A 20,469-nucleotide genomic window follows, 5' to 3' on the forward strand; every position below is an offset into this window, starting at 1 on the left:
GTTTCTCACTCATTAGCATTCCAAAGTAGATGCAAATCTAAACTCCCAGACATTGGCTGCATTTACCTCACACTCACAGCTGCAATGAATTTCAAATTATGCTTAGTTTAAGTGCTGGTATGCTGTCACTGGCAAACATACACAACAAAAGATGGTTGTTTTATTGTGTAATTTAATACATTTTCATCCTTTTGTTTTTGAAACATTTGCTTTTTGAAATATGTGCACCTAGTCTGTTTGTAAAGAACAGAGTTTATGGTCTTTCCATATGCTCAGCTAAATTAGTTCAATGTGTTATGCAGTCATTTGAATAATTAACAGCTTCATCATCAGAAAACACTGTCAATACTGGATTATGGCAAACACATTTATAAATCTGACAAAGCAAAGCCCCTAGGAAAAGTAGCTGTGCTACTTAATTACTCAACTTTTCTTGCAGCGGGGACGTATGAAGAATGATTGTAAACTCTAAAACAATCAAACTTTAAAAACATGAAGGCCTCATACTAAATAATCTAGTACTGAATGTTCATCTCTAGCCACAAAGGTTCCAAATTGGTTAGCTCTGTAAAATGACAAAAATGTATACTGTACATATAAAATAAAATAACCACTGGCCATAAAATGACCATTGGCCAGTGTTATTAAAATACCTGCTAGAGGCCACTGTACTCACTGTTTTCACGATTATTTTACCAGTTAGAGATCAACCTTTCCCTTCTACGTACGTAGGAGTGTTAGCCAGGCATCCTGGCCAAACTTCCTATTGGGCTTTACCAATCATGGCCTCCTAATAATCCCCATCTCTGAATTGGCTTAATTACTCTGCTCTCCTCCCCACTGAGAGCTGATGTGTGGAGAGCGCTCTGGCGCACTATGGCTGCCGTCACATCATCCAGGTGGATGCTGCGCATTGGTGGTGATGGAGGGGAGTCCACATTACCTGTAAAGCGCTTTGAGTGGAGTGTCCAAAAAAAGCACTATATAAGTGTAAGGAATTATAATTATTATTAAATCTGTGTTTCAAAAAGGTGCTCACGAGCACCCCCAATGCGCATCGGAGCAGACTTTGCTGAAGGAAATCACCCCTAATCACCCCCAATTCCTCATGGAATGGTGATGTTTCATGTTCATGTTTCATGATCTAGTCTATCACAGCGGAGAGACGTTGCCATGGAGAATAAAAGTTTAACTTCTTTTAGCTTTAAAACTCATATTTTGTAAATAAAAACACATTTTTATTTGGCAACTTGTATGTATTCTTGGTACGAAGTTTTGACATAAAGCTTTTATTTCCTCACCCCATTTCAACTGATAAATATTCAAATACTTCCGAGGTGTTTTGTACACAGACTTTTTAATTGTACACGATTTATAGTACAAAGCTTTGAGGTATTGCAAAGTTCACCATATTCTGTTTACTTTAAATGAACATAAATGAACATGTTATTGTCCTCGTATCATTTTTGTACTGGGACAGACTGTATGAAATGTATTGTAGTACAAAGCTTTGAATAAACAGAGAGCAATATTACCAAGATTTCCTTAGCTTGCTTGTTTTGAGTGGAGCATGAATAAAGACTGTGTGTCACTACTTTTGTACAGAAATGGACAAGATGAAATTCGATTTAATCAAACTGCAAGTGGAGAAACAAAAATTATTTTTTAAAAAATTGTCAGACATGCACTTAGCCACTGGAAACAAAACATCAACAACAGAAAGCATTCAGACCCAGAGCCGTGTAACCAGCGAGTGTTGTCACGCAAGTTTGTCCCAGTAACCCCGTTACAGTAATGATGCCCCCTCGGATACCTGTGCACTAGAAGTCCAAACCTGCTCTGCATCACAAGTGTGGACATGGAGGAAGGACTTAAAGCACAGTGCGAGAATTGAGACACGGCTCTGGTTCACTTTTGCATTTAGCTAACAAACGTTTGAACACTGGCCTTTGTCACAAGTAAATTGCCGACATCAGTCATCACTGCTGACAAAAGAAAAAGACAAGAAACCTTTATACTTGCACAGTGGTAGACAGTATATACAGTACTTATCAGCCTTGTCTTTTTCATCTATAAAAGTAATTAAGGAAAAGATAAATACATAATACATATAAATGTTAAAAATACACACCCAGTGGCAGGACATACAGTACATGTAGGTCCTAATACTAGCAGGTAAACTGTGCACAAAATACAGTGTAGTCAGTATAGACAATCCTGAAAGAATGCTCAAGGAACTTATGATCTATCTATTGACATTTCTGTTAAAAGAGAGCCTTTAGAAACCTATCAGTAGAAAATGTTTTCTTGTCTCTGGGTGACCCAGTTTTCAGAGAGAACTTACAAATTGTGGCCATGAGTTACTTTTCTAAAACATTGCTTATTATTTTCTACAAAGAACTGCAAGATAGGTTCTTTATCTTCCTAATCTCTGTAGTTCTCGCAAAAACTCATACTTGTTACCATGAAAAATGACAAATTTCCCTTCTGATAAAAATGTTAACAAGGTAAGTGTCAGTGAGATGGATCACTGACTGTCACTGCAGGCAGGAACATGAGGATACATTGATATTTCTCATTACATTTCCTGCTCCCCCAATGTTCACTAATAACATTGCCACTGTGAGGATAATAAATCACATACAAATAACAAACTCTGTAGCATTGTTTGAATATGATAGGTTTGTCTTAATATCATCAAACTCATAGTGGAAAATCATTGATAATGATCTAAAGCACAATAGTATCAAATGCTATTGGGATCTTAAATGCTGAGAGAGCGGGATACATTGAACTTAAACAAGACACTTTGAACTTGAGAAGGACCTGTGGGTAACAAACATCTAAATCTGAGACACTGAGATGGATTTAAAGGCTATATACTGAAAATAAATTAGTGAAATTCAATCACTGCTTCAAGTGATTTCTGGAGTGTACATACTGTACACATGAACCATGTATGCGTGATTTAATTTTAAGCATTTTAGAGTAGCAGTGTTAAATTTCTCATCTAACCTGTATTATGATACCTGAATCCAGCACTCTTCTGCAATGAGCTCATTGCCCAGTCCTGCAGGTGGCAACCTGCAGGTGTTAGTAATCAATCTATACATCCATACATTTTCTAACTGCTTTATTCAATCCAGAGTTGTGGAGGACATGGCAAGCCATGGGCACAAGGCAGGATATACCATGGCAGGATGCCATTCCATTTTAGGGTACACACAGACACAAACGTGCACACACTCAAACCAGGGCCAGTTTCCCCAGAAGTCAATTAATCTTCCAGCATATCTTTGCACTGTGGGAAGAAACTGAAGCACCCAGAGGGAACCTATACAAACATAGGAGAACATACAAACTCTACGCAGATAGCACCCCAGGTCCAGAATTGAACCCAGAGCCCCTGTGGTGCAAGGCAGTAATGGTAACCACTTTGCTACCATGCTGACAAAGAGAGCTTTTCTTAGTTTTATAGTAGTTGACAGTATTTTACAGCAACAGCTGACCAAGTGGGCATGGAGGAGAAGAAAATACAAACTCCCAGTGGGAAAAAAAATTCTCGGGGTGCCAGGTCCAATGGTTGCCCCCTTCTCCAGGCAATGTGTTTGTGGTACATTAATTATGAATAAATCACAGAACATCTCTTCAGCAAATAGAGCTAGTATCCTGGGTCTGACAACAGGGTTATCTGAATGACGTTTCACAGTCATAAAAAGTTATGACGCTAGTCAAGTTACACTCAAACATGGAGGTGAAATTCAAGCTCACGTAAAAATGTTTTGTATTTACTGTACAAAAAAACAAAACAAAACATGATAATCACTGCTTACAAACTTGAAGATAAATGCAGCCCCAGACATTACAACTACATCAGGTCCGAGAAACTTGAGGGATAGGGTACGTCATCGATGACATCACTGTGAGCTGGAAAGTTTAGGATTCTGGAGGTTTTCGGAATTTCGGATAAAGGATTTTCAACCTGTATCTCCAATTTCTCAAACATCTGAAACACATTTTAGATTCACTTAGCTACTAAACTACCAAAACACCAAGTTGGGCCAAATTGCTTCTTCTTGTTTGTTGTTTATTTTCTTAATTAATAATATATTGAACACAATACATTTTTAACCAACATTGTACATCACAAATGATAGATTTGATTTTAAAGACAAAGGTTTTCTTTGTATTACAGAATCAATCAAAAGTATAATGTAATCTACCATTGAGCCAAAACCCACCAGCAACAATTTAACTGTTTTTTGTGTAATGCTAAGTACAGGTATGATATAGAAACTATAGTGTGAGGACATTTCAGAAATTAGACAAACTGTCTTTTCATTTTAAGGAACACAAGAAAGGTTGTAGAGTATGTAATTGTTACATAAAATCTTAATACTAAATGACGATTGCTGTGATATTACTGAATACTTGTTTATTTTCCATATGCATAATACATATTTATTTTTCATGTAGTGATTCATTATAATCTTAGGCAATTTCTCTTATAGTTCCCAATTTTCCTTATAAAAGTAATCTTATAAAGCAGTGCAGAATCTTTGAATTTCTGGTTCACAGGTATGTACCTTCAAAGGTATGTACCTTGGTCTTTTAATTTTTGGCAGACACGGTATGAACATGTCAATACAGAGGAACAACCTGTGAAACAACTTGTGAAAGCAAGTGGTTGCTCTTGACTGTTGACGTCTGTAGCCAAGGCAACATGGATCACAATAATAATAAGCCCTTTACAGAGGTGTTTCTCTCTTAGGCTTTCAAGGATTTTCTGTTACTTGGCACCAGAAGACAGCTGTTTTAGTATAATGAGTTTGCCTCCTGTTTGTGACTGTGCAGTTAGGCTTTGGGAGTTAGCGATTCAAGTTAGAACTCCTATGTTTCTGTAACAAGTGATCTCAGACTCTGGACTCAAGCTGCCATTTCAGGCACACCTGTGAATCCTTGATCTGCATGCCCCAGAAAGATCAATCCTCTGATACTAAAAACCCACCCTCTATCTGCATGGAGCACTCTTGATAGTCTCTTCTGCCATACTGTGAGACCGGTTACACTTCACCCCTCTTAATTCTGAAGTAACCTCAGAAGTGACGCATGAAACTCATATGCATATCCTAAATGATCTGAAATACAGCAGCATTTTTAAACCTCAGATTTGAACTTACATCGAAAGCAATCTTTGAGGAACTATTTCACACAGCCAGGGTGAATTTTAAACACACTATGCCAAAACAATGCCCCTTTGCTCTTTGATGTTTTTTTGACATTCTAAAGAATCTTAGAAAGTGACATAACTAGGATATTCTACATTATATCTTACACTATAGACTTGTTACATACAGTATAGTGCAACATTTTCCTAATTACTGAAAATGTATTAAGAAAAATCACTGCATTCAAAATATTATTAAAACATAAGAATATATATTTTTGAAAAATGCAATCAAGCATTAGTAAAACTAATTTTGGGATGTGCTTATATATTTTGTTGAATGAATACAATAGTTTTCCTAAAGCAAAAAAAAAAAGTGTCATTAATTGAAACAATCAAATGACTGGAAGCATGAGGAACAAGCTGATTATTTTTTCTTAAACTCTTAATTAATCTTTGCTTTAAGATCCCATGGATGAAAAAATAAGAAGACTGCATCAAAAAAAAGTAGATAAGTATTTTTTACCAAGAAAACAATTACTGTGTTGTTTTTTTTAATAACCCACAACCTCTTATCTTTTCACCAGGACTTCTCTTTAGTTGCAGAGGAATTGCCTGAATTGAAGAAATAAGCAATATTTCTCACACGTGAAGGCATACTTAAAGCTATCTAATTAGCAGAAAACAGTGAGATGTTGCCATGTTTAATCTTCTTTGCTTTGAACCGCCTCAGATCACCTGGAACTCAATTACTGGTTGCTATCCTTGTTAGCAAGAACAATGTGTTATTTTACTTAAATCTTATTATTTCTTGCTTCTCTATGGTCCCTTATAAAAAGAAAAATGGTAAATAAAGGATTGGTATTTATTTTTCATGCAGGAATATGACTGTATTTATGAAAATAAATGAAAGCTTCATGTAAGAACATTGTAGAAATAATGTTTAAATGTAAAGATGTGCTTTGGACAAATTATCTTTGTCCTGCATTCCAACTCTGACTACAGAGTGTTTTGTGTGCAGTTTGTATGTTCTCTCTTTGTGTATTTTTTCCTGGTGTTCCAGTTTCCTCACTTATTCCAAAGACATGCTGGTTAGGGTGAGTGACACCTGTTAATTGTCCATGTGATTATGGATGATTTCTCTATAATGGATTGGCATCCAATCTGCATTGTATTTCCACCTGCTGCCTTCTACTTCCAGGATGTTACAAGATGCTTCAAATCTTACCAGTAATAATTATTTTCTGATAACAGATTAATGGATAGTTCATCTTCATAAAAGTGTGTAAAGTAGTGTTTCCTGTTCTCTATCCGAAATTAATTTCCTTTTAATCTACAATTGTGACTAAACACCCTTGTTTTACTGTTGAGAGTGAATAGGGTTGTCCCTAGTTACAGTATATTCCTTAGATGTCCACGTAACTGAATCAAATCATACCTCTATGTATTTTGTTCTATACAGCCATGAATTATGTTCTAAAACTTGTTTGAATTTGATGATATACAGTACTAAGAATCTTTCTTGTTGCTCTTCTATGAACTCTTTCTAACACTATATTATCCATTAGGTGGAATTCTAGAACTGAACTTAATTTCCTAAGTGAGGTTGTACTACTATATTAAAAAGTTTAAGCATAACTTTCCTGGATTTAAATTCAATAGTTTTTGCTTTATCTAAGCACTTTGTCTTGATGAGGACATAGAATTTATTTTACACAAACTCCCAGATCCCTTTTGTACGTTATGTTTTGAGTTCCTATAGTTTGTAAGCACCCTTGCTAAATGTGTAGTGTATATTCATACTACTGTTGTGAATCAAATTGTACTTATCAATGTTAACTTTCCTTTACCAAGTTCCAAGGCATACTGTACTTTTCTCAGGTGTACTATGCTCCAAACCATCTTCTCCTTCTTATTCTATTTCAGCAATAACCTACTGTACAAAGGTACTCTAAGCCCTTTACTCATGTTATCCCAGGGCAGAGAACTGAACTCCAAATATGACGCAATTGACATAATCAGATATTGATTTGGCCTCTTATCTCAGTCTTTTCCTCTGAGTTCAGATTGACGTTCTACTAAACATCACTATCACTAAGCCCTTTGCTTGTGTTATACTGCTCAGCAATCTATATACCATTGGATCTCTTACACCTGTTGCTTCTTACAACAAAGGCAGTGGAAGTCCCTCAACTCATCCATTTGAGTTTCTTTACCTTACCAGTGTCTTGACAAGATGCTGTGACTCTTAGGGAGCCTTCCCTTGCTCCTTGATATCACTCTGCTCCTTGCCTTTTCATGGAGCATGCTTTCCAGTTTCTCCTGCTGAAAAACAGCACCAGAGCATGATGCTGCTACCACCATGCTTGATGGTGTTATGGATGGATGGTGTTAACTGGGTGTTGGGCTGTATTTGGTTTGCACCAAACATTCAGCCCAACACTTTGCATTCAGGCCAAAGAGCTCAACTTTAGTCTCATCATACCACAAAATTCTTCCAAAACGTTTCAGATTTAGTCACATGGCTTCTAGAAAACTCCAGGCATGACTTAATGTTGGCCTTTCTCAGAAGTGGCTTCCTTCTAGCCACTCTCCCAGAGAGGCCGAATCTGTGAAGTGCTGAACAGATTGTTGATGTCTGGACAGTTTCTCCCATTTCTGCCAAAGAGCTCTGTAACTCTGTTGTAGCTGGCCTCTTGGTCACTTCTTTGAGAACTGCCCTTCTTGTCCTGTTGCTCAATTTGGTAGGACAGCCTGATCTGTTTTATCCGTTTTGTTACAATGGACTTCAACGGTGCTCCTAGGAAGATTCAACACTTTGCCAATCTTTTTATAACCTTCTCCAGGTTTTGTCCTCCTAACAATTTCATCTCGAAGTTCCACGAGCAGCTCCTTGGTCTTCATGACAGCAGAACTGATCTAATCCCAGGGCGCTTCTCGAAAAGAGTAGGGGTGTAACCCCGGTGTCCTGGCCAAATTTCCCCCCTGGCCTTTACCCCATCATGGCCTCCTAATAATCCCCCTCTATGAATTGGCTACATTACTCTGCTCTCCTCCCCACTGATAGCTGATGTGTGGTGAGCGTTCTGGCGCACTATGGCTGCCGTCGCATCATCCAGGTGGATGCTGCACATTGGTGGTGGTGGAGGGGAGTCCCCATTACCTGTAAAGCGCTTTGAGTGGAGTGTCCAGAAAAGCGCTATATAAGTGTAAGCAATTATTATTATTATTATTATTATTAATCTGCTGTTTAAGTTGCGAGATCACACAAAGTCAGTGATATTTATTGTGCAGTCAAGCAATTGAACACAGGTGGATTTGAAATGAACACAGGTGTACCTTGTTAATGTATTTAGTGTGATATCTCTCAAGATAATTGAATACCTCACCTAATTTACAGTAGGTCGTTAAAACAAAGGGGGTGAATACTTATCAATTAAGTAATTTTCAGATTTTTATTTTTAATGTAATCCTCAAGACATCTAAATACTTTATTTCATTTTAACATTATAGAGAATTACTTCTACATGAGTGGAAAAAACTCCCATTTAAATTAATTTGACTTTGCAACACAGCAGAACAAGAAACTATAAATGGGGGGTGAATACTTTCTGAAGGCATTGTATTTAATCATATTTCATCTTTCCAGGGGATCTGGGTTGTCTGATCAGGTATATAGAATATCTATAGTAGGTTCATATACAGTATAGATAAATAATGTACTGTACTGTAAATATAAGTGGAACACCATGAATGAATAAAGTTTGATTTTTGGAATGTGTATCAGCTAGTGGGAGACATGATCACATACTGTATGTACTGCATGGCTCTTGCCTGGTTATTGTCATCTGTGTGGGCTGAAAACTATACAACAATTCCTACCTTGTAGTTTGTGATTTTTATTGTTCTATTTTGCTCACTTTCTTAATCATCACACAGCTGAACTTGCTGATCAGTTTGCCACTTTACCAATAACTTGATTGCAGAAAGAGATGCCTATTACTCATCATATTCGTGTCTAGCAGCTGTTATTATTTCCTGTGCGAAATGTTTTGATTAGTATTCAGAACCTTTTACCAACTGAATTAATTTGCATATATAGTAATATTTTGATGCATATAGTCAGGTGTCATTATTTTGAACTGTTGGTGCGTTAATTTGTAGGAAAACATCAAATAAAATTCTTATTTTTATACATAAGAGTCTTTGTATTTTATTACTGGATTGAACTTTTTAAGGTGACTGCATGTTCAATCAAATTTAATACTTTTCTATCCCTCAGGACTCAAGAAACCTTTTTTTTTACATTTGGTCTTCCTGGGACTGTATTTCAACCCTTTTCTCCATCCTTAAAGCTAATTACAGTAGCTTGTGATACATAGTGAAAATACCAACGAAGGTGATTAGCAGGTGGGAAAAAAGTTTATTTTCAGTGACAAAGGCTGCAATGTCAATAACCAATTACCTAAGGCTATTTTTGGATGTGATCTGCTACATAAACTAAGTAAAATCATTCTATGGTCAAATTTGTAATTAGACTTGTTGTAACCCCTAAACGTAACATTTTAAAAAGTCTCCTCCATCTTCCAGTAAATTTGAAAACTTTTGGTTGTTAATTAATCTTGACAACTTAAAATTTAGGAGATACAGCTGTTCAAAAGAAGATTTTGAGACATTTAGAATGTGCAGGTCAGCCTGGCATCTTGGTAGGCAGGACCTACATTTTTGTCACAAATTTAATGGTTTATCTGTCCCAAAAATACCAGCCCAGTATGAAGTTGCTTGGCTTTCCTGTTTTCAAACAGCAGATTGTAGAATAATGGAAAGACAAAAGAATCCTTATAAAAATGTATTTTAGCATTCTGTGTTGATTTATCTTACAAATGTTTTATTAAAAATATTGTAACATTTGTGTAGGCAGATCAAGATCCAAAAAGCTGTGAAAATAGTACTGATCAGTATCTCAATTAGTAACAGATGCGCAGCTTTTCTATGATGCATATTTTATTTATTGAGCCTGAAGGTTTTGTTATCGAGTACCACTCTTTTATGAGGAGCTTTTTAATGAAATGCTGTAATTTGTGGAATGTGACATTCAAAGGATTTCACTCTATGTGATTTATTATGTCAATTATAATTTATATTTATGAAATAGGCAACAAAAGATTGTTTTCTTTAGCTTATATATAACTATGAGCAGCCATATATAACAGCAGCCAGCCTGAAATATTTACAGATGAAATGCATGACAGGGGCTCAGGTGTGCACTTGAAGTTAATGAAGTTGTTCAGGCATAGATGAAGTTATGTGGTATGTACATCCATGCCCTGTGTGTGAGTATAATGCTAATGGACTGTTTGAGAGACTGATATCCAGTGATAGATGTATTACGTTTGAAAGGGGAAGCAGCAAAAAATGTACAATCTCATCTTTTGTGTTTGCTTAAAAGCTGAGCATCTCCTTCAAAAATGTGTTTCTGAGTGACTGTAGCTGTAGCTGTAGTAAGTCTGTGATTCAATGAGCTACAGCTGTATGCAGTAATATGAAAAAAAGGCAGCATACTTTCTTGTAGGCAGAGCAAAGTCAGTCTGTATCTGAGAACATGAAGTGCAGCGGGTAGTGTAATTTGCACTGCAGGGCAAGGCAGAAGGCCTGGCTGAGCTGAAGCGGAGAGAGAAAAAAAGTGACAGGTTTGTGTGTTGGTCTGTGTGTGACAGTGATTCTTGATAAGCTGTTGGTATGATGTAAGCATGCAGGTATCATGGTGTAGCTGTGGGGCATCTGCTTATCAAACAAGAGGCTGGTAGCTACCACAGTGGTTTGTTGTTTGTGTAGTTGTCTACATGGTAATGTGAGTGACCTGGTCTATAGTGTGTGAGCGCGTCTCGATATGTATATACAGATGCAGCAATTTAAAATAAAGCGGACAATACCGCATTATTTTGCGGTGCGCTTTACGCAGTCTACTGCGAGTTACCGTAAATTATCCTATAATACCGCAAGTAAAATAATAGTATCCGGAATTTCCGCAAGGTGGAGCTAATAAAGCTCAACCTCTCATGTTTGAGCTGTCGCCATCAAAGTCTTTAACGAAGATATTACTAATAGTATTAATAATGAATTTCCTTGGACAAGCTGTAAACTCAAAGTATTGCCCTGGTCCACATTCTTTTTTTCATTGACCGTCTTTGTAAAAGTAACACCACAGCATTTCACAATCACGCATTTGTTTCCAATCATGCAAAGTACAGTAATTTTTGAGAACTGATTCACCATGCCATTCACATGCTCATAAAAGAGATTGATTTAGGAACATAAACATATTACTGTATGCAAACTGTACTGTATACAGTATGTATATGTATATTTAATGTCTTAACTGTGCCCGTTTAAGTATTGAATATTTATATGGAATTTTACCACTGAAGGGAAATCTTAGTACCTGAGCATAAAAAGAATAGGAGCATACTGTAACGCGTGTGAAGGCCATAAACGATATTAATTTTGGAACTTAAACATACAGTATATGGCTGGTCTCGGTACTTTAAAGAAAACATACACACCAGTATTCCATTTCTCCCTAAACATTTTAAGCATCGAAGTCTTTAACTAACGTGACGCGGTATTTTGCGTCAACGCGCATCACAATGCGCGACTCCGTAGCCAATTACCTCCAGTACGTGTCTGTACCGCGCACTTTGAATGGCTGCATCTGCAGCAGTCACTTGTTCTGCAGAAGGTGGTTGGTTGTGTGTGATATGGGAAGCAAGCAAGCAAAGCAGCTGAAGCTTTTCCTCCAGAAGGGGAGTAAGAACAAGGGACCCGGACCATGAGGCTTTAATGTTCTGTAATCAGCCTTTTCTAGAGGCGTGCTGAAGGAACGGGTTGTTGAAGCTGTGAGTAAAAAGTCTATATGCAAGTTAAATGTTTATGTGAGTTAAAGTAATATGTGTGTGTAATAGAGCTAGTGAATATGAGTGAAGTCCAGAGATTCAGGACTGGAAGACCCTCACTCTAAGCAGGAAGTACAGAGTGATAAGAGGGTCTAACTATCGGCTAGCCTCCAGCAATGTGTGAGAGCCAAGGAGCAGGGGTGTAGTAGAGACCCTGACTTACATGTAAAGTACAGGGAGGAGAAAGGTTCTGTCTAGATACTGGTCTCTGGTTCTTGACATGTGGTGGAGATAAGATCTATAGCGTTACAGTAAATAGTATAGTGCAGAAGATAAAACTTGTAAAAAACAAGAAATAAACCTCTAGATCCTGATGTTATCCTACAAATTGTGCATGGAAAAATGAAAAGTCATTAATAACAGTCACAAAAGAGGGTTTTCCATTGATTTGAACATTTCTAATGTACAGGAGCATCTCTCTGTTACAAGGGTTAATAAATCTAAACCAAGCAATGACACAATGATATTTCTTAGTTCTGTTACACACAGAATTATAGAATTGATATAATTAGAACTAAAGCAGATCATCTGCATACAGTAGTCAGAGGAATCTAGGAGATACTTTACAGGCAAAACAGTCTTGTTTAACAAACTTGTCAGAGTTGTTTGAAAAAGCAACAGAATGAATACAGACACAGCACATGTACTGTAAATATATGTTCATGTAAGTGTTGTTTGATATATTAAAATAAATGTCTCATCGAAGATTAAGTCTTCAATTGCTGGTATCAGGCATTTGTGAAAATGCACTGACTGCCAAGAGCTCCTGGAATGAAGCAGATGATAGGGAATGCAGGGTTCATGCAGAAGGGTTAATACATAAAGGACAAGGTACTCAAAAAGACAGATATTGATAATACACTTTAAGTCTCATATTAGCAAAGGAACACAATTTGGTAACTCAAATCTTAAACAAAAGCATTCAGCATTCAGTTTTTCACAGTAATTACATTTATATCTTTGAGCATCATTTCACAGCTCAGTAGGCACTATAGGTAACAACCAAAGTGATAGTTAAAGTGTTATAAGGTGAGGTCAAAGGCAACAATTGACTCATAATGCCCACTTGGGAGAGCTATTAATATTATAGCTATAATATTACGAGTTACCAACAAAACCTGTTTATAGTTTTAATCCTGTGATAGTTCAATAACAGAAGCTGGTAATTCTGAGCCACTGATATATAACATTAGCTGCTTGTATTTCAGCATTCCTTGAGTTATAGGACCAATTTTAAAACCTAAGCATAAAATTAGTTTAAGATTAAATATTAGACCTTTGTTTGATGTTGTTTAATTATTCTAAATATAGGAAAGAACGGCTTTTAAATCCAGGGCTATTATAGCAAATGTTGAAGATGAAAACAAGCAGGAGGAATGTGGACAACACCTAAGAGAAAGCAATAGTCCAGCTGCTCGTAAAAAGGTCAGTGAAATAATAATCTTTATCCATTGCCGTATTTAAATGCATTTATCAGAACAGAAAACAACAGGGTGTCAGTTCTTCATACAACAGGAGATTCAAACAGTATCCACAGTAGAGAATGTTCTGCAATAGTTTTATAATACAGGTTACCACCTCAGAAGCCCTCAAACCACTTCTAATTTACAGTTTCATTCTGAGTCACCAAGATACCTCTTTCCTAGTGGTTTGTAATGGGTGTACAGAGCAGTCTAAAAAGGAGATCCTTATATTACATGAGCTAATCAACCTATTGCAATCCTATAAGGTGGGCTTGTTAATAATTATTAATTATTATTATCATTATTAACAGCACATTTTAAATTAAAATCACTGCTAGATAAGAGATTTTCACTTTTGCTGCACCACCAGAAGTAAAACACTGAAATTATTTACTGACACTTCTTCAGATAACACTGGTCAACCTCAATTAAAAAGTTTGTTGTTCTACATACAAGAAAAAATAAAAGAATATCGAACGCTGCATCTCCTGTAACATACTGAGAAGTGGGACAGGATTTTTATGACCAAGTTGCCTCAGTGTACAGTAATGTGGCTTTATACAGTATCTACATAACCTGACAAATAAAACTGTACTCCAGAGCCCTATTCCCAACACAACACAAAACATTTGCCTTTGATATTTTGTTGGCTGCCACAGCAGCCTAATGACTCTCATTGCCAAGAAGGGCACGGGTAATGATTAAAATAGTCATTAACCAAACAGTTAGGTAATTAGCTTTGTTTATTTTATAGTATGGGTCCACAGGCGATCAATAATTTCTTTGTTCATTAACAATCTATTTAACAAGGCTATCTGAATTCTGAAGGCTTTAATAGGGTGAAATGTTGAAGGCTATTTAGTCTATTACATGTTTATTTACAAACTATTCTAAATAAACCAAATCTCTAAATACCTGTAAGGCTTAAGGTTTAGCATTCCATTGAAAAATGTGTCTTGGTCTTTAATATAAAGAAAAAAACACATATTGTATATTATTATACAATCACTAGTGGAACCAAAATGACATGACTGATAATAACACTCAATAATTATTTATTTGAAAGCAGAATAATACCCAGAAATATATTAATGTTTTGAAAAGTGACAGAAATATATAAATGGCAGAGCCTGTTTCAGAGTATCCCAAATGGTTTCAAATGCAAATTAAAAAAAAAACTATTTATATTTTGCCAGTGCAACACTGATGACAGAGTGTTCTGTTTCTCCCTCATCTCCTGCGGGGGAATATTGCTTAACTTCCATCCTTTAGACATCATTAATAAAATTACATTCTAAACACTTTTGTTGTTTAGTTTCTGAAAGTAGAAAGTAACTGTTGAATTGACTGTAGGCAAGTTGCTTAAAAACTTTTCATACAAATTATAAATACGTGGAGGACAGCTGTACAATAAATCAAACAGCCAGTGCACATTAAGAAGACAGAAAAATAAAATTACAATGATGCCTTTAAGAAAACTCTTAAAAAAACAAAATAAAAGCATGGAACACGTTCAAAACAAATATTCTAATATGAAACTTGTTATACCTAGTTGTATACATTACAACTAGAATGTATTAAAACATATTTTTAAATATTTAGCATTAAGTTCAGATATTTAATTTCTCTTTGCATACTGACTTAAAAGATAGTTATAAGGTGAACATTTTTGCACATACTGTACATCAGCAAGAAACAGTATCTAGAAAAACACAGGGGGCCTACCTCATCATAGACATTGTCATTTTTCTCAAAGTCACCAGCCTTTCTTGGAAGAATGTGGACATGCACATGCTGAAAAACAAGTTATTGAGAAGATTTAATATACAGTACATAGAAGGAAACATAATGCAACAAGACCATGTTTTTCTTTTTACCATATACAGGAAGTGTTCATCACAGATAAAACTGATAGGTTTGTTTTAAAACTCGCAGTCTGCGAGCAGTACTAGCAAATCTGCTAGATTTTATTAAATAATTTCAAGGCAGAGGAGACTAGATTTGATGAAAGGCTGTGTTTTTTCAGACCTTTAAAATTTAAATTGACTTTATAAGAAATATTTAGCAATTCTCTTAGAACAATTCTTTCACTACACTACACATCAGAAATACACATCACAGTGATTAATGTGATTACAGTAACTTCCATGGTCCATGTATAATAATAATAGTGCATTGTACATCACAGGCTCTCTCATTTTCTGCAAGTATATTTTAGTAAGTCAATTAAAAAATAAAAATATATACTTTACATATCACATATCACTACCTTGAATTGACAATGCTCAAGCTTTCCAACATACCCCTTCTAATTCATAATTTTCATTACACCATCTGCAGATTGCATTGCCTGCTGGAGAACTGAAAAAGCACCTTAAAGAAACACCTTCTACTATAATGTTTAATAACAACTATTAAAGGACACCATTTTGTGCAGTTCTCATAGCCTCTTCATTTGTGTGGTGACAGTTTTGATACTTTGTTTTAACATTTTCAAGCAGTTAAAACTGCACAGTACTGAGCTCTGCACACCTCCCAGCACAACATGAAAGAGGATGAGCATTTCTACTATTATACTATAGTGCTCTGATGATACTTCTCTTTGGACTTGTTTTGTCACTTTAACTATCGGTCCAGTGAAAATCAGAGAGAAATTCTCAGAACAGTATGCCAGAAATATATTTGTGCCTGACAGTAAGTTTGTCTGGAAAATAACCTCTAAAGAGAAGCAAGAACATAGAATTCCTATGATCACACAGACAATAAGCTTTAAAGTAAAGAACAAAAGAAAACCGAGAAGAGGCCATTTTGCCCATCTTGCTTACATGGTTACTTATAGCCAACTAAGGATTTGAGGATAATCAGAGGATTTCTTTCTACCATTTGTTAAAGGATAGAAGGAATCCTGTTTCAACAATATGCCACGGCAGTCCAGTGCTTTGCACCTCGAGTCTGAAACGCATACCCTCCTCTAGTCTTCACATCTCCGGTTTAATATTGGCCCAGATGTTGCTCCTGAATTGGCTTGGTTAATACCTTTTCAAGATTCAACACAGTTCAGCACTTAGACATTCAGCTCCCTGGTATTAACTTTGTTGTTTTCTCTGAAATTATTCCAAACAGCAATATCTTCTGTGTAACTGATAAAATATGTGCATAGTGTTTTTAAGGGATGTCTTAGCATTTCATTGTACATTTCAATATGCCTAATTTTAGAAATAAACTAATCATTAAAATAAATATCACCTATAACTGCAACAAATTCACAATGTTATCAGAAAAAGGACAACAACATTTCAGTAGGTGCAAAGACAGTTTTTGAATAAATCTGACATACACTGTACATAAATTAACTATGCTGATCAATACTTGATATGAAGATGGGTCTATTGTGTAAATCACAGTGTGTGGCAACAGGTAGGAGCGATGCAAGCTGCATATATGTAACATGTGCCTTGGACCAGATTGCAAATGATGTATTGTGGGGCTGTGTCTGATTCCTCTCATAGATATGGGAAATGCCTGTTCTCTGAACCCTAGATACCACATGTAAAATCATCTCAGTCCACCAATGCTCAGTATGGTTCAGGTTGAGAAACTAGGGCATCACCAGGTTAACTATCACATTCTCATCTTGGAAAAAAAGCTGCTGCTTGAGCGGCAATAGAAAATGTGTCACGTTTGAATGTTGTCAGGAACAAGCTTGCAAGAAAGGCAGGAAGTAAGGTCATAGGAATTGATCATTTGTGCAGTCAAGTTGCCATCAATCACTCCTCTACAAGAGAAGCTCTGTAGAGACTAGGCACTCCTGCCCATACCATCACAAGACTTGTGGTCTCCCAGATCATGCCCTATGATCTTGCTAGGTTAGAAATTGCTGGCAGCGAATACTCAAGTCTGCAAGCGAGAGTAAACAGATGTGCTCCAGCCTCCAATATACTGTACATTACCAATGTCTTGAAGGTGTCTCTTCAGAGATAGGCCACTGATAATATGTTTTGTCTTTTCTCTTTTTTCTTGATTTTCACCAGGCTTGCTATTCAACAGGTTAAATCACCTAATCACCTGTGCCCAATCAAAACATTAAAGAGGTGAAGGTGAAAAGGTGCTTATGCACTAATAGTCAACTTATGCAATACTCAAGTATATCATAGCAATAAATGATCAATTAATCAATTAAGTTATGCTATATATATAATCAATATTCAATATCTGTATTTAAAAAAACACATGTATAGAATGATACATTTCTTTTGATTGTCAGCATGTAATCTTTTAAAGAAGTTTGAAGGAGTCATATAAAGAAAATATCTAACATTTAGTACTGTATTCATTAGATGAGAGACAAAAAATTGATACTTAATAAAGATGTCCATTTAATCAGTCTGACTGAATTAAGACTTGTATTTCAACGTTTCATAATGTAGGTTATTGCACTCCTACTATAATTATTGAAGACTTTTTTACATGTTCATTGGCTGCATAAAAGCAATAAAGCACAATAGAAAGTGACATTAATGTCTTTGTAATGTGTTCAAAGCTGAACAAAATCCGTTTAACTTTGATGTGACTTAAATAAAAAGAATTTCACAAAATTACAATCAACCATTGTAAGGTACATTGATGGTAGGCTGGGAATACAACAAATCATTTAATTAATCAAATCAGAAACAATGCCAAGGCAATTCACGTTAGACAAATACAAGAAAAGGAATTCTGAGCTTTCAGACAAACTGACATATTTAAATTGTTCACACAAAGGAGAGTTTCCCATCCTTTGAAATTCCTTGATTCTACAGAGTTCTTAGTTTTCTGTTAATTTACAATCTAATCCCTTCAATTTGTCGCAAAGTGAAAGAATTGACTGCTTAAAGTCTTGCTTCTGAAACATCCTCTCTTCCTCGAGTATGTGAACATTCATAATATTAGCAATTACAAAGTAACATAAGTAACATAAAATTAGAAAATTAAGTTACCAAATTATTTTTATTTTCCTAATGGTTATGGTGATGAATCAATAAACTGAGATAGCAGCTGCAAGTCAACAGTATCCACACAGTTATTCTTTTTCCGAACATAGTTTAGACGCAGGTACAGTATGTAAGACTCAGCATTGGTACGTGTCAACATTTGTCAGAATTACTTGGTTTGTTTTATAAACTGAAAAATGTGTGAATTCCATCAAAACCATTGAATGCACTTCTCAGACTATAATCTCAGTCACACTGAAGGAACCTTGAAGGTAGATTTCTCTGAAATCACAATCACTTTTGCACTACATTTTCTGCTGAGTCAGATTCAGTTAAAATAATAATAACATTTATTTTATACAGCATCTTTAAAGTTTTTGAAAAGCACCTTACAGAACGATAACAAACAATGGAAAAGAAAAAAATACAACATACGCACAATTAGAATACACAATGGGAGGACACAGTAGATAGGAGTACTGAATACAGTAGAAGCAGAAGGGTAAAGAACAAAACCAATTAAATAAAGGCTCTTCTAAAGAAGGTTTGAGTCTAGATTTGAAGTTTATAGAAGGTGACTCTCTGATATCCTTGGGGAGAGAGCTCCAGAACTTTGGGGTATAACAGAACCGAAGCCCTATCATCCATACAGTGTACAAATGATAGTTGAGTCCATGTGATTTTAAAAGCTGACAAAGTGGAAACATGTAAATGCTGAAAAGCAGGGGGCCCAGTATCGAGCCATGGTTAACAGTGTCAAAAGCAACAATGAAATCAAGAAAAATGAGGATTAATTTATTATATTGAGGACAATAGGGCAGAGAGAAGTGAAACAGGACTGAAATAAAGGGGTAGGAATACAGTCTAATATACAGGTGGTGGATTTCATATGTTAAAACAGTTTATTGATGGATGCAGAGTCAAGAAGAGAGAAGTTAGAAAGAAGGGAACCAGTTATGTAAGTAGGGAAGAAATGTGGAAGTGACATGCGCTGTGGAGAGAATGTGATGCAGGTGTTGTCAATCTTGGAGCTAAAGAAATCTAAAGTGTGGCAACGTTGCTATGAGGCAGGTAAGATGGTGGGGCGGTTTGGCTTTACAAGTCTGTTGATGGTGGAGAAAAGAAGTCTGAGGTTGTTATTGTTATTTTCAATGATGTGAGAGAAGTAGGTGGATCTAGCAGATCATATCCTTATATTCAGTTAATTGGGGAATTGCTTTTTGGACTTTGAGCTGAAATTTATATTTAGTTTCCTCCAACATTAAAAATATGTTTACATTTACCAGAACACTGGTTACAATTTTTGATTCTTTAATGTGTGATACTGCATTTATGCTTAATGTTTCACGATGTACAATACACTATTGTTAACTTGGAAGAATCCTGCAGTTTTGTGGCTTTCTTTCAAAATGGCTATTCTTCTATTATATTTATACTGTGTAATAGAAGGCTTTCAGTTTATCAATGACTAATTTAGTAGGCTTAACTGAGCAGCAGAATTGTAAACTAATTCTCTGAATAAAGTAATAAGATTAATATTATTGAGAGTTTAGTCCGGGCCAAGTTTGAATATCTTTATTAAAAATAGCCCGAGGATCCTATTAACATAATTTATCATCTACACAAGCACATACAATTAGACAAGAATATTATATTAATATTACATTTTATATTTCAGCAATAAAGCTACACAATTTATACAGTAAGACAGTTTGTAGTTACAGTAAATAGCCATGGAGTGTATGACAGTTTATGGCTTGCTAAAACATATTTACTCTGGTGCAGGATGCAAATAGTATAACTATTTGAATGTTATAACTATTTCAATTTCAATTATAAATGAAATTTCCAATTCAATTGTAAACTATTTCAATTTTAAATGTATTACGCAAGAAATATGTTTCTTCTTTTAAACT

At 35.7% G+C, this 20,469-nt stretch overlaps 1 protein-coding gene across 3 annotated transcripts in view; it reads right to left on the reverse strand.

Annotated features, from left to right (window-relative positions):
- LOC102688363 (fragile histidine triad diadenosine triphosphatase) overlaps nucleotides 1–20,469 on the reverse strand; it is a 493,799-nt gene that overhangs the window by 87,385 nt on the left and 385,945 nt on the right. For all 3 annotated transcript variants that reach the window (XM_069189317.1, XM_006630661.3, XM_015347081.2), the window contains one exon: nucleotides 15,309–15,377. In XM_069189317.1, coding sequence (XP_069045418.1) covers nucleotides 15,309–15,377 — 69 coding nt within the window. The remainder of the gene's footprint in view (nucleotides 1–15,308; nucleotides 15,378–20,469) is intronic.

Source organism: Lepisosteus oculatus, chromosome 4 (genome assembly GCF_040954835.1).
Source record: "Lepisosteus oculatus isolate fLepOcu1 chromosome 4, fLepOcu1.hap2, whole genome shotgun sequence".
Lineage (NCBI taxonomy): Eukaryota > Metazoa > Chordata > Actinopteri > Semionotiformes > Lepisosteidae > Lepisosteus > Lepisosteus oculatus.